At 43.5% G+C, this 24,003-nt stretch overlaps 1 protein-coding gene across 5 annotated transcripts in view; it reads right to left on the bottom strand.

Moving 5' to 3' along the window:
• Nucleotides 1-3,743: 3,743 nt before the first annotated feature.
• CDC27 (cell division cycle 27) overlaps nucleotides 3,744-24,003 on the bottom strand; it is a 55,122-nt gene continuing 34,862 nt past the window's right edge. For 4 of the 5 annotated variants that reach the window (XM_039358772.1, XM_039358774.1, XM_039358773.1 and 1 more), the window contains exons 17-19: nucleotides 23,764-23,838; nucleotides 14,364-14,544; nucleotides 3,744-5,087 (exon numbers count right to left, since the gene is read on the bottom strand). In XM_039358772.1, the coding sequence (XP_039214706.1) occupies nucleotides 5,005-5,087; nucleotides 14,364-14,544; nucleotides 23,764-23,838 (339 nt within the window). In that variant the 3' untranslated portion in view covers nucleotides 3,744-5,004. The remainder of the gene's footprint in view (nucleotides 5,088-14,363; nucleotides 14,545-23,763; nucleotides 23,839-24,003) is intronic. The other variant, XM_039358776.1, reaches the window with a different exon arrangement.

Here is a 24,003-nt window from a genome sequence, read left to right as displayed (position 1 = left end):
TAAGCTTTTAGAAATAAATGAAGATACGACTACATTAAAGTAGCAGTAAACTTCTTTTCTGTAATCACATCAATAGTGGAGGGTGATTGTTTTTAGTGAAGAGTTGAATAGTCACCAACAACAGTAGGCACAGTATATCTGAATTCTGTGACAATCATGATCTGCTAGGTCATCATTTCATAGATATTTCCTTACCAGATTCCTTAATGCCTTTAGCGATGACAGAGCACTGTCTTCATTGAAAAAAATCTCAAAAATTCAGGGAGATATTCAGAGATCTCTTTGCCTTGAAAGTAGGCCATGTTGAACTGTATAGAACCATCACACATGAGGAGCTGAGCAGAGAAAATGTTTTATGACATTTTGTATTATGTCATAAAATGCTTTATAAAATTTCCCAAATTTCAATCTACGGAATCGTGAGTTCCAGATTGTAGATGTATTTTGTAAGTTATTGCATTTTAGTTACCTTGGTTGAAAAGTTTTGCCATATGATGCATTGTTTCACCCAGTTAAAAGTTACAATCCCAAGAGTTTTAGCAGTATATAGATATTATCTTTACCTTTGAAAAGCTCCTAAAATATAACCATCACCAGACAGGATTTCAAATTGCCCTACATGTTTTCAGAAAACCAAACTTTCCAGCTGTCTATTATGGTCAAGGACCAAAATGTGAAGTAGCAAGTAAATAGCACACATAATTTACAATAAAATATTAGTAGGATACTTATTATTTTGTGTAAAAGTACAATAAGCATTATACTGAGCTCTATACTGAGCTCTAAATCTCTATGTAGATATCACACTTTATATATATTCATTTGTGATGCTAACTCAGCAGACCTGATCTCCTAGAATTTATACCAAAGGTTTAGTGTTTCTAATTTAATTTACCAAACCAAAGTGCACAGGAGTCTGCTATCAATCAAGATGAGGAAAACATCAAATTGTATTGTGACAATACAGTCCTAGGGTTTTGTATTTGCATTCCAGTAGTAGTTATTGGGTAAGTCAGAGGGTTTATGACATCACATACATTGCCTCACCTCGCACCCCACTTCTACAGTAGATGCTCATGCATAATGTAAGTCAAGGATTGGAGAGCTGAAGCAGAAAAATGTCACAGGCATCTCATTCTCTTCATTGGCTCCAAATGAAGCACAATTGGCCGAGTATATACAACATCCTAAGTCAAAATCAAACAAACCATATTATGGCTTATGGGTGAATCTGGTTAGTGAATGGCCTAATTTCTCAATATATTGTCTATTCCAATGCTAGATATATTGTATCACTAGATTTCTACTCTTAAAAAAGAATATTTGTAAAGTTGCACATCTTTATTTTAATTTACCTCATGTTAAAATACCTTATTCTTCTTTCATCTAATATCATGAAGGAAATTGAAGGAAATTCTACTAAGCTGTCTTGCACAAGTTTTCCAAAATTTTAGTTTGCATAATTACATTCTTTCAATCCCGTTTTGATAACTTCAAAAGAACATCCTGTCCCATTTTTAAAACATTGAGCTTAAATTGTAAAATTCTGTATTGCAGGCTTCTTCTTCTTGTTGTGCCATATCCGTTATCGGACATTGGCGATCATGCTGGCGATCCTGTTTTTATCAACAGCCGCACAAAAAAGTGCTGCTGAGTTTTGTCCAAACCAGTCCCTTAGATTTTGAAGCCATGATATTCTTCTTCTGCCTGGATCTCTTTTACCTTCGATCTTTCCCTGGAGGATTAAATGGAGTATGCCACATTTTTCTGGGTATGACATCGCATATCCGAAATATTCTAATTTTCATTTTTTAATTGTTTTGATGATTTCCCTTGGCTTTCCATTTCTGATCTTGTCAACCCAGCTTATATGTAACAGCCGCCTGTAAATCCACATTTCAAATGCTTCTAGTCTCTTCAGGTGGCCTTCTGTCAGAGACTAACTCTCTACTCCATAGAGCAGGACAGAAAAAATATAGCATCTGACAAGCCTGATTTTCAGTCTTAGGCTTATGTGACTGCAGAAGATCTTTTCATTTTGGAGAATGCTTTTCGAGCTTTCTCCATCCTTGTCTCCATGTCTCAGCTTTCATGTAGATTAGAACCAAGGTGTGTGATCCTTTCAACTTTTTCTAGTGGTATTCCTTCTGAATTTATTGGTGGTAAATTAATGGGTTGTTTGCTGACTACATATCACTGCAGGCTACATATCATAATTTAAGATCAGGAAATCTGGGTATATTAGAAAGAAACAGGATAGTTTCCAATATGATAATGTGAGATATAATGTAATAAGTTGTAATTTTCCATAATGTACACTAGCATATCGCTTATGAATAAGGTTTATTCTTTGTTCAAATTACCTAGAGTTAGTATTTTAAAGTATAACTACACACTACTACATATCCAAAGCACAGCCATATTTAACTGATGCATGAATCCTGTTAGGCAATAATGTGCACAGCTTCTGGCTTAAGATATGTACCAGGTACTGAATTGTACAGATAAACAAGAGAGCTGATAAGGGAATACCAAAGAGGTGAGAAATGAAAGGGCTGAGTGCTTAGCAAGTTTGGATGACAATAAGGGCTTAACTAACTTTAAACATTTAGGTGTGATGGTAAATGATAGGCAAATTGTTAGCATGTGACTGACCTGGGCCTATCAACTGGGCCTGAGAAGGATGGACAAGCGGCCAGGGATAGAAATGTATTTAAACTGCTGAGATATGTAACTAGGTGTGGTCTCTCTCTCTTGCTTGTATGCTTAGAGATCCACCAGCTTTTGCAAAAGTTCTAATAAAACTTTGTTATTTCCAACAATTTGAATATGAGCCTTGTTTCTCACAATAACATATGACATGGCATTTCTTAAGCCAAGAGCCTGTCCCTTTTCCTGTTTACACTTCTGAGAATTCACATTCACATTCTTTCACAAGAATACCTTGGAGCTTTTTGAATACTTCTAGAGACAAGTTGTTCCACTAATTAGTTGTTCTAACTGTCAGGAAATTTCCCCTTAGTGTTAATTGGTTCTCTCCTTGATTAGTTTCCATCCATTGCTTCTTGTCCTGCCTTAAGGTGCTTTGGAGAATAGGTTGACCGCTTCTTCTTTGTGGCAACTCCTTTGGATATTGGAACACTGCTATCATGTCCCCACTAGTCCTTTTCATTAAACTAGACATACCCAATTTCTGCAACCAATTTGTTATGTTTTAGCCTCAGTCCCCTAATCATCTTTGTTGCTTTCTGCACTTTTTCTAGAGTCTCAACTTCTTTTTTATATTGTGATGACTAACACTGGATGTAATATTCCAAGTGCAGTCTTACTAAGGCATTACAAAACAGTACTAACACTTCATGTGATCTTGATTCCATTCCTCTGTTAATGTAGCCTAGGACTTTGTTGGCCTTTGTAGGCTGCATTAACAAAGGGAATAAAAGGTGAAATATTCGCTATTTGATTTTCAAGTCTTTCCATTCTTTTTCACATTACCACTCCCCGGATGGTATTTTAAACTTTCTTAGCCTAGATTTTGGATGGGCTGTAGTGACCGCTTAAAAAAAATCCACACAGAAGCCCTGACATTTCTAAAACTCTGCTGTTATCCTCTCTAGCATGTGTTGCATTTTAGCTACCAAAGAGCTGGCATTTAGAGAATTGTGTCTTATTAATACGTATAATGAAAGCCTTGTAAAAATAGACTAAAATTAAAATATGCAAGAATTTACAATACGATTTTATGAAATTTAAACCATTTTATTGTGCATAATTTGCTCTTTAAAACTGTAAGGTTATCATACACTTTCTTGATGGTCACTGCACAAAAGCCAACCACCTTTGTTGCAGGAATGCTACAAAGGAGGAAAAAACTGGCTTTGTTAATACAGCCTAACTTCTTTCCTCAGAGAAATAGCCATCTGGGGTCTATATTTCTACAAGACATTATAGAGGAAGTACGTAAAACTTACAGGATAAAAAAAACCCAACCCAACCCTCCCCAAGAGAAGACAGATAATTGCACAAATTTTTTGCATCTGTTCATTCAGACAACACTTTACAAAATAATTTTTGAAGGGAACACTGCTGTAAATAGATGGAGGATGCACCACCATTGTAAGGTTTGATTGGATTAAGGCTTCCATTGTCATCTTGGCATTCTGTCATTGTGAATTTATTTCATTGCATTTTTCAACACTGCAAATCTACACATTTATTTCTTTTCTAGGAATTAATAATTGCAACAGCACTTTGATTTTTTTTGAACTGTCAGGTGCAATTACAAGGAGCACATGATGAGCAACATCATGTTATTGAGCTGAATGGTATACAAATACAAACAAATGATGCTTTGGAAGTTAGCCTGATGAACTTAACTTCTTGGTGGAATACCAAAGTATTCTGTGGAAGTCTCTATCCTGGCAAGTTCATAAATCTAAAGGAGGGACACCGGATTTTATATTTTCTGTACAGTGTTCACAAGAGAAAAAAGTCATTTTAAGGTCATTTATATTCTCTGGCATTTAATTTACAGTCAAATAATATTCAGAAATGTCTTCAACACATTCCAGTCCTGTGCTTCCACAATTATCTCTGAAGAGTGTGGAATGGAGAAGCGCAGGTCTCTGCTTCTTGGAAAGAGCCAAACTGAGACTCTTCTGGGGAAAGAGCAAGTAACTGCTTCATCAGTTACTTTCCCATATCTCCCAGTTCCTGTACAGCAAATTTCATCTTCCATGATAGGGTTGTCAATAAAAAGGAGATTTTAGAAAAAATATTTCCTTCTTGAAGAATCATGTTTACAAAGATGAAGTCAATCGTTTTGACTGAAAATATGACCTCAAATACACTGCCATTAATTCAGAATTAATTAAAATCTGATGAATGATGCGCCTGGGGTATCAGTGGAGCATTAAAACAATGCTGGCTCTGTGGCAGGAAGGGAAAGGAAGGATCCAATAGAATGAGTCGGTCAAACATCCAAACTCAGAATCCACTTGGGAGTTAAAATTCATCACTTTCTACTGCATGGAGCTGTGTGTCATCTGCGTCAGTCATGCTACTGGCCTGAGACTCATCTGTGCCAACTTTTAAAAAGAAAAAATACACAAAAATAAGATTTATTTATATTATTTGCACATTTCACAAGCTATAAGGATGACATTCTACAATGGGAAGACTAGTTTTCCATTATACTTTTTATATCTTATTTATACATTGTTCCAATCCAGTTTTTGGAAAATTATATATAATCATTCATTCAAAATGCTGACATTTTTCCTTGCTAATATGCCCTTTTTTTTCAAGGCTCAAAAACTATGCAATTCCCAAAGTTACATGCAAAATCTTAGAACCTGAACTAATTGTGTTTGAGTGAGCTGGTCCTATTTGAATTCAGATCTCATAGATAGTTTCAGACCCAATTCTATAATGCAGTTTTTCAAATAGTTTTGATATATGTTGTAATTAGACCAGGCATTTAGCATTTAGACAGCACAGGAATTGTAAATGATTTTCATCATAAATTAGAAATCATAAATCAACCTGTAAAGCTGGTTAAATTCATAATGCCCATAATGTGAACCTTGTGGTGGGGGAACTAATAGCTTGCTTAAGGCTACCTGGTTGGTTAACATTAGTTTATCCTTCTTTCTCCTCCTTCCTCATATAACTTCACAGCAGCACATTTAGAAAGCACCATTAGATTGAGATGGGGCGTTGTCTTACCTGAACGCCTTTTCTCAGCACGGAGATGGAGAATCCACCAATGGGTTGAGACTGTATTCCTGCCCAATCAGATCAATCAGCCAAAGTTCCACACCCGTCCCGGACCACGAGATCCCAGTCTTGACGCGAGCGAAGCCATTGACTGACAGCAAGACGTTGTGGCTCACAGAATTACTAAACCTAGACCTATATGACCTATAAGGGTGGGTGTGGATTCTCCATCTCCGTGCTGAGAAAAGGCGTTCAGGTAAGACAACACCCTTTCTCCAGCACTGGAGATGGAGAATCCACCGATGGGACATACCAAAGCCTATTGTCCCTGAGGATGGGAAATAGACTGGTCCCATGTGGAACTTTGGTTTAAAACCTGCTGAAGAACCCTTCTACCAAAGGAGGCCTCTGCAGAGGAAAATCTATCGATTTTATAGTGACGGATGAACAGGGAAGGTGAGACCCATGTGGCCGCTCTGCACACTTCCTCGATGGAAGCTTGAGTGGCCCATGCCGCAGAAGTGGCTGTACTCCTTGTAGAGTGTGCCGTAACCCATCTGGGGATTGGCAAGGCCTCCGCCTGATATGCCCCGGCGATGCATGCTCTGATCCACCTACCAATAGTGGAAGAAGAGACCTTCCTGCCCCTGGAAGAGGAGTGGAAGGATATAAAGAGAGCTTCTGAACTGTGGAATTCTGCTGTCCGTGAAATATAGTACCTCAGAGCCCTACGGATGTCTAATGTATGCCATTGTCGCTCCAGGTCGTGTGTTGGAGTTGGACAAAAATCCGGTAAGACTATCTCCTGTGACCTGTTAAATAAGGAATTGACTTTTGGAATGAATGTAGGGTCTAGTCGCAGGACTACTCGATCCCTGTGGAAGCAACACAGATCGTCCTGTATCGAGAGCGCGGCTAATTCAGAGATACGACGAGCCGATGTAATTGCGACCAAGAATGCTACCTTGTGGGTTAGGTGGCAGATGTCACATGTTTTCAGGGGCTCAAACGGTGCCTTGGTAAGTGCCTGTAGGACCCGTGGTAGATCCCACGAAGGGTACCTGTGCACGGTGAGGGGACCTGATATTCGCGGCCCCTTTGAGGAATGAACGGAGTAAAGGATGATGACCCAGAGACTCCCCAGAGTTACAAGATAAAACCGTGGAGAGGGCGGCGATCTGTCTGCGTAGTGTGTTTGGAGCCAGACCCCTCTCCAGGCCGCCTAACAAGAAATCCAAGATGTTGGGGACCGTAAGTTCCCCGATGGTGAGGTGCCGGTAGGAGCACCATAGCTGAAAGTTTTTCCACGTGGCCTCATATATACGGTTCGTAGAAGGACGGTGAGAAGCCTGAATTACCCTGATGACCCCTTGTGAGCAGAATTCCTTTGTCAGGATCGAGCTCTCAAGTGCCAAACGGCTAATTGTAGCCATTGGGGCTCTGGATGGAGGATCACCCCCTGGTTGAGTGAGACCCGGTTCGGGGGGATCCGCCAAGGGTCTGCGATGGAGAGGCTCCTCAGGTCGGCGAACCAAAGTCTCCTTGGCCAAAACGGGGCTACCAGGAGAATCTCGGCTTGCTCCCGTAGGAGCTTTCGTATTACCGCTGGGAGGAGAGGCAGAGGTGGAAAGGCGTAGAGCAGACCCTGTGGCCATGGGCTCTGGAGTGCATCTGTCTGTTCCACTCCCGTAGATGGGAACCGGGAGAAGAAGCGGGTCAACTGGGCGTTGGACGGTGATGCGAAGAGATCCACGAGTGGGCAGCCGAATCGGTGACAGATTTCCTTGAAGACCCTCGGGTGAAGTCGCCATTCCGAGTGATCTACTGTTGTCCTGCTCAGTAGGTCGGTCTGAGTGTTCACTTCCCCTGATATGTGGTCGGCCTTGATTGAAGCCAGGTTCTGTTCTACCCAGGAACCCAGCAGGAGGACCTCAGTCCATAGGGAGCGGGATCGAGTGCCTCCTGACGATTTATGTGGGCCTTTGCTGCCATATTGTCCATTAGGACTAGTATGTGTCGCCGTGCCAACGAGTTTTGGAAGTGCCGTAGGTCTAGGTGTATGGCCCATAGTTCGAGCCAGTTTATCTTGTGCCGGAGGTCCAATGTGGACCATCACCCTTGTGTCCACTGCGACCGGAGGTGTGCTCCCCAACCGAACAGGCTTGCGTCGGTCGTGAGCACTAACCTGTCCGGTTCCTTGAAGTATAAGCCTCTGAGCATGGCTGGAGATATCCACCACGCGAGGGAATGCCGCACTCGGAGTGGGAGACTTACCCTTTGGCGAGATGCGCTGAGGTTCTGTCTCTGGAAGGGAAGCATAAACCATTGGAGTTCCCAGGAGTGAAGTCTGGACCAGGGAACAATTGCTATTGTTGAGATCATCTTTCCTAACAGTTGCGAGAGACTGGCTAGAGTTACTGACCGGTCTCTTCGTATTTGTAGAACAGCTTCTCTTATGCTGCTCCGGCGTTCCTGAGATAAGTATACCCGGCACTCCAATGTGTCTATGATGGCCCCAAGATGTAATAGTCTCGTCGCGGGGGCCAGGTGACTCTTGTGGAAGTTTACTGAAAATCCGTGGCCCTGGAGCAGTTTGACCACCCGTTCAGTGTCCCGCTGAGCGGTCTGTTTGGACGACGATTGAATTAGTATGTCGTCCAGATAACATTGGACTCTGACTGGTATCAACCTTAGATGGGCTGCCAGGACCGCCAGGATTTTGGTAAACACCCGGGGGGGCGATGAGAGGCTGAATGGGAGCGCCCTGTATTGGAAGTGGCGCCCCCTGTACGCGAACCATAGAAACTGGCGGTGGGCCAGAGATATAGGGATGTGAAGATACGTCTCCGTGAGGTCGATAGACGTCAAGAAGTCCCCTTTTCTTACGCTTCCCAAGATGGAGCGGAGCGTTTGCATTTTGAATTTGCGATATGCCAAATAGAAATTCAGACCCTTGAGATCTAGAATGGCTCTCCATCCCCCTGATGTCTTGGGGACGACAAAGAGTATGAAATAAAATCCCTGACCTCTCTGGCCCAGAGGTACCGGTTCTATGGCCCGTATACTTAGTAGATGTTGAACGGCCTCGTTCATGAGTCTTTTCTTTGTTCGGCTCCTGGGGTATGGGCAAGATAGGAACCGATTTGGGGGGTTGGAGAGGAATTCCAGAGATAGGCCGTGACAGACGGTGTTCATCACCCATGCATCCATGGTAGTGGCTTCCCACTGGTGGGCAAACCGGGAGAGTCTGCCCCCTATGGGAATTGCTGATGAGGAGTCATCGGGAACGGCTTGCCGTTCCCGCGAAAGGGCCGCTTGCCCTGCGCTTGCTGTCTGGGCCTGGAAGTTTGTCTATCTGCCTGTCTCTCCTGCCTATCTTGCCTGGCCTGAAAGGGTTGCGATGGCTGGGAGTAGCCAAACCTAGCACCTGCGCGAAAGGACTGTCTCCTTGAGTAGTGACCAGGACGTCTGTCCGGTTTCTTAAGGACATGATTGAGGACCCTGCGCTTGTCCCTGTTCTCTGTTAGATAAGGATTTAGCGCATCCCCAAATAGCTTGCCTCCCTGGTATGGTGTGGCTGCCAGCTTCCATTTGGATTTGGCATCGGCTTGCCAGTGTTTTAACCACAGCATGCGCTGGCTGGTGATGTTGGAAGCTATGGCTCTGGCCGAAAACCTGGCCGCTTGGAGTGTTGCGTCTGATGCATACTCCGTGGCCGCTACCATCTTACTGAGGTCCTGGTGTGTGCGGGTGTCCTCCGCTGGGATCTGGGTCTGTAATTGGTGAAGCCAACGGAGTGCGTTGAAAAAGGAGGCGGATGTTGCGGCCCTGATTGCCCATGCAGTTGTTTGGTGTGTTCTGTGGTAGGTAGACTCGCATTTCCGGTCCTCGGCCTTAAGGGCCTCAGAGAAGTCCCTGGATATGGCGGTGGATGATACTAGGGGCCCTAAGGGCTCGTCCACCATTGGTACTTCCAATGCTTCCTCAAGTTCTTTGGCTACATTGTATAGCCTTTTGTCAGTGTTACCTGGGAGAGGAAGAGAGGCCGGGGAGGCCCATTGTTTCCGGATCGCGTTCAGGAACAAAGAAGGGCAGGGGATACGGTGCTAGGCTGTTACCAGTTCGATGAAGATCGGGTCAGCCTCCGCATCAGGAAGAACAGGAACCCGCTCCACTGGGGTTCCCGGTCCGAGGTGAGCTCTAGATGTGGCCTTGCACAGTAGGGTAACAAAGAAGGAAGGGTTAAAGAGACCACTGAAAGAGGGCACCTCAGGTAGAATGTCCTTCTCCTCAGACATTTGAACCTCCTGCTCTATGACCGCCTGGTCGAGGTAGGATTCCTCGGAAACAGATGATCCTGATGGAGAAGAGGGATATTGTTGGGTCTCCGACCCCCGTTTTCTTGTGGAACGTGAAGGGACCGTTCCTAACTTTGGAGCCTGAGCCCTAGCCTCAAGGGCCCGGTCTACTGCTTGTGCGATTAATATGGCTAAGCGGTCCTCCGAGGGTAAGGGTGCCGCCTTGCTGGGGCGTAGCCCTGCTGCCGTGGGTGTGAATGTGGCCTCGGGAGCCCCATGGGACACCCGCAGTGAAGGGGATTGGGAGATTGGGAGAGAGAACTCCCCTGTCCCGCATCGTGTCGGGGACTGCGAGGATTCCCCTGTTGACCAGATTCCCTGGAGTGAAGTTTGGGGTCCCAAAGGCAATTCAGGAACTAAGCTTCCAGCCTGCAGTCTTTCTAGTCTGGTCCTCTTTTGTGCCCTGGAGAACTCTTTTTCTGGGGCTTGGTGTCTCCTGCTGGCCAGTTTGTCAGTCTTTCTAGATGATTTCTTAGTAGACCTGGCCTTAGGGGCCGCCGTCTTATCAATGCCTTCCGGACCAGGTAAGCCTGATGAGGATGGCAGGGCTCCTGTCGAGGGAATGATGTCATCCTCCATTCTCCGATACCACCCGAACACGGTAAGGGGCCCCTGGTATCTGGAGAATATACATGCTGGGTAAGGACAGGCATACTACTGGGGACGCCTGGAACCCAGGTACAGCCTCTACATGGATGATAAAAGGCGCACTGGGGGGCGCCTGAATCTCACAATGGCTGTGCATGGATAAGGACAGACACACAACTGGGGGTGCCTGGAATTCGGCCTGGTATGCTGTGGATAAGGACAGACACATGACTGGGGGCACCTGGAATCCACGCAGTTGTTAACCGAATAAGGACAGACACACTACAAGGGGTGCCTGGAATCCGGTTTGGAGCCAACCTGAAATTTGACAGAGTAGGAGCGAGGAGACACCAGGGCCTGAAAATGAGGTATTGGTATTGACTATGCTATGACTAGTAGTTCAAGATGGTTAATGAGCTTATTTATCCTGTATTTATTTCACGCTATTTACTAATTGTTTATTAAATCAACATTAATTAATTATCCCTATTTATTTATCCTTATTTGAGGCTAGACCTCGATCTGCCTTAAGTGGCTAGTCCCTATAAAGTAACCAGCAGACTGGATTTAAGTCTGTGCCTGCCTAGTTTAAATGTGGTGCTTTGTCCTCTGCTGCCACCTGCTGGGCTTTGGCTGCAGGATCTTCTCCCCGCGGTGGTGTGAGAGGCCTATGGTATTATATGGGTCTCACGGGTAATGTGGGCCGCGCATGCGCGAAAAGACGGCCACGCATGCGCAGTGGTTGCGTCCTTAGCCTGTCCAGGCCATGTGCGAAGAACAAAGGAGTCGCACGTGTGTTGCAAGACTCCAAAAATGACGGCCTGCGTGGGGAAGACCGCTCGCTTGGAGCCCGCGGAGCTAAGTTTAGAGGAGGAAGGGTTCCCCAGTGGCCGCCTGTCAGCTGGTCTGCGCTGTTCCGTGTGTTGTTTTGCGTGAACACACCTCCCTGCTGGTTGGTCCACACCCCTCCAAAGGGCACCCCTCTTCGAATTCTTTTTGTGGGTCTGGAGCGGCCCGCAAAACAGCTGGGTGAGTTGGGGACTTTCCTACGTGCGAACTCTTCAGTGGAGCTGCAGCCGCAAGCTCCGCTCCCGAATGCGATTACTTTTGGCTGGACTAACAGCATTAGTCCAAGCCGCTCGTTAAAGGGTCCCTTCTTGGGGTAATGGTAGGAAATGTAGAGAGGGGGGAGGGAGATGGGAACCCCATCCCCAACGAGGCCTGATACCTCCCCAGTGAAAGGATTTAGATATCTCTAGCCTTTACTTGAAAGAAATTTAGAATTTGCAATGATCTAGTTTAAATTAAATAATCCAATTAACTAAACTACTGGAAGGGAAATCCACCAATGATAGACTGTACTTGCCTAAGAGCCAAGCTTGCACGTCTGTCCCGTGGGCGAGATCAGTCAAGACTGGGACTCGTGGTCCAGGACGGGCGTGGTAATTTTGGCTGATTGATCTGATTGGGCAGGAATACAGTCTCAACCCATCGGTGGATTCTCCATCTCCAGTGCTGGAGAATGGAATTACTCTAAGCTTTTCGTGCCCTAAACAAATTCTCTGGACATTATATTACATCACATCAAAGAAATCAAATTCTAATTAGTGCTTTGGATTCATAATTGATTTTCATACTCCCTTTAATGTGCCAGGGAAAGAAAGCCTAGCAGCTGCAGGTTTTTTTTTTCTTTACCTCTTACACTGAAGTGCAAAAAATACAGCCTGGAAGTCACGTGATCTGCCATCATCCCTTTTGTACCACCAGAATCCTTTAGAGTGGGTAAAGCCAAGCATTGCAAACTATTTTTATTTTGAATTTTTAAAGTCAAGGGGCAGGAAAGAGGTACTTTAAGCTTTGCAAATTTTAGGGTACCCATCTTGTAATAGTAGTAAAGTTGGAAGGGACCTTGGAGGTTATCTAGTCCAACCCCCTGCTCAGGCAGGAAACCCTACACCATTACGGACAAATGGCTGTCCAGTCTCTTCTTAAAAACTTCCAGTGTTGGAGCATTTACTGCTTCTGGAGGCAGGCTGTTCCACTGATTAATTATTCTCACTGTCAGGAAGTTTCTCCTTAGTTCTCGGTTGCTTCTCTCAATTAGTTTCCACCCATTGCTTCTTGTCCTGCCTTCAGGTGCTTTGGAAAATAGCTTAATTCCCTCTTCTTTATGGCAGCCCCTGAGATATTGGAATACTGCTATCATGTCCCCCCTTGTCCTTCTCTTCGTTAAACTAGACATACCCAATTCTAGCAACCGTTCCTTATATGTTTTAGCCTCCAGTCCCCTAATCATCTTTGTTGCTCTTCTCTGTACTCTTTCTAGAGTCTCAACATCTTTTTTACATCGTGGTGACCAAAACTGGATGCAGTATTCCAAGTGTGGCCTTACCAAGGCATTGAAGAGTGGTATTAATACTTCACGTGATCTTGATTCTATCCCTCTGTTAATGCAGCCTAGCACTGTGTTGGCCTTTTTGGCAGCTGCAGCACACTGCTGGCTCATATTTAGGTGATTGTCTACTAGGACTCCGAGGTCCCTCTCACTACTACTATTGAGCATGGTGCCACCTATGCTGTACTTGTGCATTTGGTTTTTCTTGCCTAAATGTAGAACCTTGCTTTTTTCACCTCATCTCATTCTTTTAAACTCTTCAAACCTCTTTCCAAGTGAGTCCTCACCAAGTCTGCTTTTGAAATGCTCTCAGCAGGCCACACAAAATCTTGTGCAACTATCAGACTGACATAAGTTGCATATCTCCATCTTAAATGATCACCCCCTAAATTTTTAAAGATGCCACTTTTTAAAGGAGAAGCATTAGTGGTTCTAACTTTTCCGAACTTGGTAGTATTGTGCTTGAATATTGTGTATAATTTGCTAAAGTCTTATGCAAAAACTTAGGAAATTCCTTAAGTTTTTGCATAAGGCTAAAGGGAGTTCCTTTTAGGAAATTAAACTCTGATACTTCAGACAGTTCTGGTGCTGCTCTTATTTGATAGGTTCCTACTAAGCAATGATAAGATCGCTTTACTAGTCCAAAATTTAATTTCATGTCAGTGTTATAATTTGCATGCCCAGCTACATAGCTGTACCCAGCCAAATTTGGCTGATCTCAAAAAGCTAAACAAAGGTAATCTTAGTTAATACATGAGGACCACAGAAAACACCACGTCTATAGGATAGACTGGAAAATAAATGGCAACCATTTCTGTAACATTCCCAAGATGACCTCATGGATACATCCATGAAATCAGCAAGAATTTAGCTTTATTCAGGAAACTTTACCTTTTATCATCTGCTTAAATAATATTTATTTTACAATTGTTTTAATTAAGAGTGGCAAAGAGAAGAATGACAAGAAAAAGAATGTTATAATATTCAAATAAATTTGCTTGCTATTTATAGGATGGGGATGCTTAATGTTCAAAGCTTCTCTTCAGACTTGGAAAAAAATAAGAAAACATTTTCAATTATTTCCAGTCATAAGATACAGTGAGTGACCATAAGAAAGGGAAAAATGCATTTTTAAAATACTTGTAAGAAACCTGCACAAAACTAGGGCCTATGCTATATAAAATAGCAGCATTGGTAAACTTCAAGATTATTGCTATGACAGTATTTTCAAATTACTCAAATAGAATGTATCACTTTTTACCTCAAGAGAAGAACAAATAAAACAACCAAAATAAAAAAACAACCTGATTCATATGGACAGCATTCACTGATCTGTTCTTCTTGTGTTACAGGCTCTTCATCATCAGGTAGGTACCGCTTGTCAATGGCCTCTTTGATCTGGTTGTTGGCGCCTTTGGGATCCAAGTCCATTGCCCAGGAAAAGTTCATCAGTGCAAGATGGGTCTGCCCCAACTTTTTATAGACCTAACAAAAAAAAAAAGTGTACTTACGTCAACTTTGTATGAATTTTTACTTCATATATTTTAATGCTTTTTGTAGACAGTTTTTACTTACAGTTTGTAGGTAGATGTCTACCAGGACATCTGTCATACTCCTAAATGGCACTTATTCCCCTCAAAGATTATAAACAATAAAAATATTTTTAAAAATCAAATGCCACAAATGGAGAGAGATTGCTATATCTAGTGAGGAATACTGATACTATACTGATATACAGCAGAAGAGATTGCAAATTTCTCTTCAATCAATTCTGGATGAGGTTATAGTCCCCACCAACCCAGCAAAATAAGGAAGAACATAGTACACATTATATATGAGATTGTCTTCAAATATTAATCATTATTTACATTTAATTTGAAAATAGAGTTGCTGCATTGCTAAGTGGGGCTGAAGTAGGGAAAATATCTTACTGAAGTAGATCAGACTTGAACACCAAAATCATGAATGCTAAAATTATTTTTTATTACAGGGTTATAGTAACAGAATCTTGCACGTCTGAATATACCTCTCTCCTTCCGGTCTTTATCCTAAAGAGAATTAGTGAGTGTCCAAACTGAGATGCTTTTTCAAATTCCATTCCTGTCTGGGCTGAGATTTCTCCCATTGACCACTCCCTTGACCTGCCTTAGGATAAAGACTGTGACTCTTTCTCCTTTTCTTCATGATTATTCTCATAGCTCACCACAGGTCCTTGAACAACATCACTGTGTTCTAATCTATTTCTGGGTTTGATTTAAAACACCAAGGTTTATTTTTAAAAGTTCTTCCAACTTGAAAGAATCAGGCTATGTCAAGATATACAGATTGTAAAGAAGGTAAAATATTTAAGGATTCATCTGACAGCAAGATGTACAACAATTAAAGAGGATAATTATCACAAATTGAAAAGACAAATCAAAGTAGATTTGGATAAATGGAAAAATGTACAATTATCATTAATGGGAAGGATTGCGATAATCAAAATGAATATATTACCACGATTATTGTTTTTGTTTTCAACAGTATCAATAAGATTGGATAAGAAATATTTTGATGGGCTTAATAAAATAATCTTGAAGTATATCTGGCAGGGGGAAAAGGCAAGGATTAATCTAAAAATGTTACAAGATACAAGACCCAGAGGTGGGTTTGGTTTACCTAATTGGGAATTGTATTATCAGGCTGCAGCATTATCATGGATGAGAGAATGAATCTTACTGAGGGATACAAGATTATTGATATTAGAGGGACATGACTTGCAGTTGGGATGGCATGCTTTCATATGGTATGGGAAAAATAGAATACATAGCTATTTCCAGAGACACCATATAAGGAATTCTTTATTTGTGGTCTGGGAGAAAATAAAGAGAAAGCATTATTTGAAGATTCCAAATTGGATCTCAACTATAGAAGCGCTAATACACCCCAATATGCTTAATATGGGAAATATTATAAGATATAAAGACTTACTAACAGATATGGGGAGCTGAAAACCAAACAACAATTAGAGGAACAAGGAATAAAGATGGATTGATATATGAGAACGGAAATACAATCTAGGTATGAAAAAGATGTTAAAATAGATGGTTTTAACTTGGGGACAACAGAGTTAGAGGAAATACTCACGGGAACAGAAGAAAAATGTATAAAAAATGTTTAGTTACCTACTACATATGGAGTTAGGGGAGGAACAAGTGAAAGAGAATGATAAAATGGACAAGGAATTTTGGATATACAATTGAATTAGACAGATGGCAGCAACTATGGGAAAGAAACTATAATCTGACAATGGTGACTGCGTATAAAGAAAATATGTACAAAATGTTTTATAGATGGCACATGTCTCCAGAAAGACTAGCTAAAATGTTTAAGGACAGATGTATGAAATGTTGGAAATGTCATCAAATACCAGGTTCTTTTTATCATATGTGGTGGATGTGTAGAAGCTAAAACTTATTGGAATATAATTAGAACATGGATAGAAAAGATGATACAACAACGTATAGAACTAAGACCAGAAATATTCCTGCTGGGTATTTTACCAGAGAAATATAATAAAGAGAAAACATATTTGATTATTCATATAATTACTGCAGCCAGGATTGTGTTTGCACAAAATTGGAAAGCACAGAAAGCCCCCCCCCCGAAGGAGAAGTGATTGGGAAAATAATGGAATGTGTGGAAATGAATAGATTAACAATGATAATTAAAGATAAGATAGAGTCAGAGTATTATGAAATTTGGGGAATTTTTTATGATTGGCTGAAAAGAGAATATGGTTAAAAGGTAGTTAACACCAATTTAGATGGAAGAAAAAGGAGGAGATAAGGAGGGAGACCCAGGTGACACAGTATTGAATAACCGGAGGTCGTATAAATATTTATAAAAGTATATACCGAGAAGGTCAGATAAATAGAAGTATTAACATAATAGAAAATTAATCTTATTATATATAACATAGATAGGGAAATTTAGAGAGAGGAATTACTCGGATATTACCCCTGAATTGTATCTGAAGAGGAATGAGAGGGAAGAAAGGAGAGGAGAGAGAGAAGAGAGTAAAGGAGGGGGGAAGGAAGTAGGAAGGCTGGAGGTGAGGAGAAATGGGAGGGAAGTGGTGAAGGAAAAAGGATAGGAGAGGAAGAAGAGGGAAGTAAGGAAAAAAGAAAAGAAAGGGAGAAAGAAGGTAGAGAATGGGCATTGTCTTACCTGAACACCTTTTCTCAGCATGACGATGGAGAATCCACTAGAGACAGGTTATCCTTGTCTTCCTGCCCAGAGACTAAGTCAATCAACTTTTGCCACGCCTCCTCCCCTGTGCCAGGATCCCAGTCTTGATGAAGGCGTAGTTGTTGATGACATTACCATGAGGTGGCTCAAATACCCCTGACACAGGACCTGACGGACCTAAACGGGGGGGGGGGGAGAGGATTCTCCATCGACATGCTGAGAAAAGGTGTTCAGGTAAGACAACACCCCTTCTCTAGCATGACCGATGGAGAATCTACTATAGATGGGACATTCCAAAGCCTCACTGTCTCTATGGGTAGGAAGCAGTCTGGGCCTGCGTCCCACTATCCGGTACTACTCGGTGGAGAACTCTCCAACCAATGAGATTTCCGCCGAGGCGAACCTATCTAAGCTATAATGTCTCACAAAAAAAGAAGGTGACGACCGCACTGCTGTCCTACAAGATTCCTCGACCGGGGCCTGTCGCCCACACTGTTGAGGGTGCAGCACAGCTAGTCGAGTGCATGGTGATCCGACTGGGAACTGGCAAGGAGAGTGCCAGGTACACCCCTGCCATGCAAGCCCTAACCATCTGCCAATTGTGGAGGCAGATGCCATCAGACCCATTGACGAGGGCTGGAGTGCAATGAAGAGGGCTGCAGATTTGTGAACGGTGCAGTACGCACAACGTGCTGACGTAAGACTTAGTGAACGTCCAAGATATGCCACTAACATTCCAAGTCATGAAATGGCTGAGGCAAATTCTGACTGCACAGCCTCCAGCCCGTGAACAAAAAAGTGAATTTGGGAACAAGGAGGGAGCCAATCGCAGGACCAACCTGTTGACCTGGAAGATTGCCTAAGGTATCTCTGAGAGACAGAACTGTCAGTTCAGAACTGCGCCAAGTTGATGTAACAGCCACAAAGAGGGCAACCTCAAGCGTTAGAACTCAGAACGTAGGACCCGACAGTTCAAATGAAGATGAAAGGGTTTGTAGGGCCCTGGACAGATCCCAAAAGGGATATCTGTGAACCACGTGCGGTCCAGTGTTAGTCGCTCCCTTGACAAAAAAACATGCCATGGGATGCTGAACCAAGGCTCAAATTGCCCTATGTAGGCACCATGGGAAGAACCACTACTTGTTTGCGGATTGTATTGGGCATCAAGCCCTTCCTGAGCCCTTCCAACAGATAATCCAAAATCCTTGGAATCGTTAAAATCGATGGGTTCGACTGTTGCTCTCCACACCAGTAAGAAATTTTCCCATGAGGAATCATAATCCTTTTAGATGAAGGCCTTCTTTAGGCCTGAATCACAGTAATGACGTCTGATGAGTAGGACTCTTGCGTCAAGAACCGCCGCTCAAATGCCAGGTTGTCCATCGGAACCACTGGGCTCAAGGAGTTGTAGAATCCTCTGGCTGAGGAAAACTCAGCCTGAGGGTATTCTCTACGGAGGAGAGATCGAAGACCCACAAGTTCGGGCAACTGCACAGTCTGGTCAGTGTGGAGCAACCAGTATCACCTCTGTTCATTCCTGCAGTATCTTACTGATAACTGCCTGGGTCAGAGGAAGAGGAGGTAACGCAAATAACCGACCTCCAGCCACAGCCTGTGGAGGGAAGCTGCCTTTTCCATCCCAGGAGATGGGAACCAGGGGAAGAACCACGGGAACCGAAAATGCGCCAGAATAATAAACGAACCAGAACAAGAGAGTCAACCTCTCTGATATCTCCCTGAAGAGATCTGGATGCAGGTTCCATTCAAGTGAGTCGCTGTCACCCTGTGCAAGAAATCTGTCTGTCGATTCACCTTTCCCTGAAAGGTGCTCGGCCCAAGGGAGGTTGATCTCAGCCCATGTTCCGAATAACTGGGTTTCGGCCTTAAGGGATCTGGAACAGGTATCTCCTTGCCAGTTGACATGGGCCTTCACCGTCACATTGTCTGTGAGGACTAGAACGTGTTGTCTTGCCACTGCTCTGCGACAGTGGCTTAGAGCCAGGTGTATAGTTCCAAACTCCAACCAGTTTATGTTGTTTCAGGGCTGATCAGGAGCACCAGCCCTGAGTAGCTGTGCTCGCAAATGTGCTCTCCAGCCAAACAAGCTGGCATCCAAGATCAAGATGAGCCAGATGAGGTCCTCGAACAGGGTTCCCCTTAGCTATCACTGTGGAAATCCACCACTGGAAGGATCCTAGGGTCTGAGACAGAACTGTACCCTCGAGTTGGAGGGAATGGTGCCCGGGCTCGGAACAGAAACCGGAACCATAGCAGGTTCCTGGAATGTAGTCTGGTCCAAGGCACTATTGCGATGCAGGAAATCATATTTCCAAATAGTTGGGAAGCATAGTCAGGGCGTCTACCCGCTCCCCTTATACCTGGATGACACAGGATCAGATGCAGTGTAGACGTTCTCGAGCTAGGTAGACCTTGCATCTCATGCGGGTGGAGGGAGCTGTCTGGCTCTTCCGAAAAGCTACTGAGACCCCGTGACTTGAAGGATCCTGACAGGTAATGGCAGGCCTGACAGAGCCGGCTGAACCAAGGAACGAAGATATCGACCAGATAACACTGGATACACACCGGTCGGTCCTGAAATGTGTGACCAGGGCCCTTTGAACACCCTGAGGCCGCTGAGAGGCCGAAGAGTATGGCCCTACAATGAAGTGTTGGCCTGCATGGCAGTACCTGAGGAACTGCTGGTTTGGAGTGTTCATGCCTGAACCTCTCGATTCAAGTGAGTATTGAATCCCTTTAAACTTGAGGATTGAGGTACATTGTTGTCTGCAATTACATCGTTGTCTGCCATTGCAATAGAGATATCTCGGTGGTGGCCGAGAGGGATCTCAAAGGAGATGTCTCAGTGATGTGCTGAGAGGGATCTCAATAGTGAGGAGCAGAGTAATGATAGAGGCAGGGCCATTCGATAGAATGAATCGTTGTATTCAAGGGTTAAACATGGCTGCAGGACCAAATTAATGGAACTGCCCTCCCTTCTGTAGTGCTCCTGATGGCAGCAGGGCCAGTAAGAGTACATCCAGTCCTCTGGTCAGTGTCGCCGTGGTGGCAAAAACCAATTTCAATGGTAACGGCCAGCTCACAAGTAATTCACTTAGTGACATTAAGACCAGTTTAATGGCAACGGCCAGCACACTAGTCCTAGCTAGTGGCAGTGAGACCAGCTTAATGGTATGGCCATACCTTCTCCTCTCAGGATAAGGAGGTAGCCAAGGCTAGGCTGGGGTCTTGTGCGAGCCCAAGATAGCCATTGTTATGCTCGCCTCCCTATATAGGTCCAAAGCCCTGAGGCCTGAAAGGACCCAACGAAGGGAAGGAGGCTAAGCAGGTTTGAGGCAAAGAGGGCTGACTTGAATGGCGTCCAACCTATTCAAATGCCTAGCGATTTGTATTTCTGTAGTAGGCCAAACCCTCGTCGCAGACGCAGACATCTAAAGACCAGGCCCTTCGCTGGAAGAGGCCCTGGAGAATTGTTGCACTAAAGCCTTGTGTCTCCTGCTGACTTCCTTCCCAACAGACGCAGAGGGCCTCTTCTTGCCCAAGATAGTTTGGCCTTGAGCTTCCCGACTGCAAATAGGCTATATCTCAGTGGTGAGCTGAGAGGGATCACAACAATAAGAGGCCAATGGCTGGGTAGTGGTGATGGCTGCAATAGCCGGCGCACTCAATGATCCAGATAGTGGCTGTGAACCAACCTAATGGAAATAGCCAGTACATGGAAGTCTAGTAGTGATTGTAAGGCCAACTCAATGGCCACAGCCAGTCCACATGTGATCCACTCAGTGACAGCAAGCCCAACTTAATGGTATCGGCCAACACTCGTATAATCCACTTAATGGTGGAAAGCCAAATTAATGGTTATGGCCAGCACAATTGGTTCCTTTAGGGGAGGCAAGATCACCTTAATAGTAAAAGGTTGTAAAGGTGAGGAAGTCTTTAGCCCAGACACAGCTACACTTTGTCATTTGGAGCCTTGGAGAATTATCTCTCTAAGGCCTGGGGCCTCCTGCTGGCCTCCTTTTCAGCCGCCCTAGAGGAATTCTTGATAGAAATAGCCTTGGTCTTAAGTCTACCGGCTGCCTCCTGTCTGGAGAACTTGGACTTCCTTTTCATGGAAGTGCAGAGAGGCGTCCTCTGAAGTCTGAGATGCCAAGTTGTCTACCATCGCAATTAGAGATATCCCAGTGATGAGCTGAGAGGGATCTCAATAGTAAGGAGCAGAGTACTGCTAATGGCAGGGCCTCTCAATGTAAGAAACAGTGTACTCAAGGTTCCAACGTGACTGTAGAACCAATTAATGGTGCTGCCCTCACCCATACGATGCTCCTGATGAGTAATTCACTTAGTGACGTGTGTCTCACTTAGCAATGGCAAGTAGGACCAGTAAGAGTGGGTCCTGCTCTGGTCAATTCAACTATGGTGACAAGACCAACTGAATGGTAACAGCCAGTTCACAAGTAGTTCACTTAGTGATGTGTGTCTCACTTAGTGACGGCGAGACCAACTCAATGGTAAGTGCCATTACATGTTTCACTTAGTGACAGCAGGACTAACTCAATGGTAACAGCCAAACTTACATGCTTCGCTTAGTGACGGTAAGACCAACTCAATGGTAACAGCCAAACTTACATGTGTTTCGCTTAATGACGGCAAGACCAACTCAATGGTAACAGTCAAGTCACATGTAGTTCACTTGGTGACGACAAGACCACTCGATGGTAACAGTCAAGTCACATGTAGTTCACTTAGTGATGGCAAAACCAACTCAATGGTAAGATCCAATGCACATGTAATTCACTTAGTGATGGTAAGACCAACTCAATGGTAACTGACAGTTCACATGTAGTTAACTTAGTGACGGCAAGGCCAATTCAATGGTAACAGTCAGGTCACATGTGCTTTACTTAGTGGTAGGTTAACAGCCAGCACACTTGACATTCAGAGTGATCGTGAGACCCTGCTTCCAAGAAGGCGGCTTTGCCTCTGCTTTCAGGCCTTGAACGCCCAGAGGCTGAATAGAAATTAGCATATGGATTGAATTGAACTAAAGCAGCAACTATGTTGAATCCGTACTAGATGCAATAATTAGTCCCCTTTTAGATATAAATAGGCAATGATATTGCTGCAGTTGGCAAGGCCTAATTGCTGGTTGTGATGCGTGGCTTCCGAAGAATGGTCGCCACTCGGATTCATTGAGATCTAGGACCTCAGTATATAGTGCAGTTGGATTTAAATGCTGTTGCTGCCTTTGCCTGGTAACCAGGCACACGCACAGTTCAGAGAACAATGCTGGCTTTCACCCCTGAGTAGGCAATCAGGCTTGAAAATGGGAAAACAAGTTAAATGCTGCCTGTTTCTGCAGCACGCCCATTTGCGCCCAAAATGGCAACATGCTGCCTTTGTCTGGTTATCAGACACAACACAGTTCTGTGGGACTTGAAAATAAAAACAACAACTTAAATGCTGCCTGCTTCAGCAGCACCAGAATCAAACACTCAAGCGACTCCGATCGACCGAGAAGGAAACCCAGTGAGAGGAGACAATCAAAGAGAAACCGAGCGAGCATCCACGTGGTGTCTGCGCCGAAACGGCCCTCCTACAAAGGCTATATACAAGGCTTCAGTTGAAGCCTCAAATCCCCTGAAAACCTGGTGGATTCCGCCTGTGCTGTGAAGGCACAGCGACTGGAGAAAAAATCCACTATAGATGGGAAATAAACAACAGAGAAACCATACCTGATCTGTCTCTGCCTACAGTCTGAGCCAATCTTACCATGTCTTATTAGGTCGAAGACTAAGTCAAGACTGGGGTCCTGGCCCAGGGGAGGAGGCATGGCAAAAGTTGATTGACTTAGTCTCTGGGCAGGAAAACAAGGATAACCCATCTATAGTAGATTCTCCATCAGTCATGCTGGAGAAGAGGGAAGAAAGAGTAGGAGTGTGGATATAGTGAAAGGGGAAACGGGAGAGCAACACCAAAATTTATGTGTATGTATTTATTTTATTTTATTAAGAGTATCTGATAGATAAGAATATAAAAAGAATGTATGTTAGCACGTGATAAAATATTGCGGTATATTTGTTGATGTGTATGGGGGAGAGTTGGGAAAAATAAAAAAAATCAAGTTGAAAAAAAAAGTTTCAATTTTCCAAACAAACCTCACCGCCCAGTCTTTTGTTTTGTAAAGCAATGCCATATCACGTCTACAGAATCAGCCTGCACAATCAGATAGGCTGCATAACTGCCAAACCATTCCCAGACTTTCTCCACAACTGTATGTGGGACAGAGATGTGATTTCAAAATTAGGAGGCGAACTGGTTGTTCACCACAGTGGATAGTACTGCTGAAATAGAGTGCAGTACACTTGGTGAGCACTGCATAACATTACTATCAATATTAACCTTTTATCTCTTTATAGCAATAATTCAGAAAGTAATGCTCAAAATTATTTTTACCTTTCCTATCAAAAAGTAAACAAGAGATTCTTTGGGAACAATTTGCTTCAGTTCTTCAAGTTCTTGCAAAGCATACTGAAAGGAAGAAAAAAACCTGAATAGCTTTTTTAAAGGACTGCAGTAATATAATTTAAATATATACATCAATGAAAAGGTCTATTCAATACAATAAAGTCAATTTTAATTTCTATGTCTGATGTTTTATTATTGTTTGACAAATATATTTGTTGCGGTACACGG

The sequence above is a fragment of the Crotalus tigris genome, unplaced genomic scaffold (genome assembly GCF_016545835.1).
Source record: "Crotalus tigris isolate CLP2741 ecotype Arizona unplaced genomic scaffold, ASM1654583v1 scf7180000019068.10715455, whole genome shotgun sequence".
NCBI classification, from domain to species: Eukaryota; Metazoa; Chordata; class Lepidosauria; order Squamata; family Viperidae; genus Crotalus; species Crotalus tigris.
The sequence above is the reverse complement of the archived record's forward strand: the minus strand, read 5'-3'. Positions and strand labels throughout refer to the sequence as shown.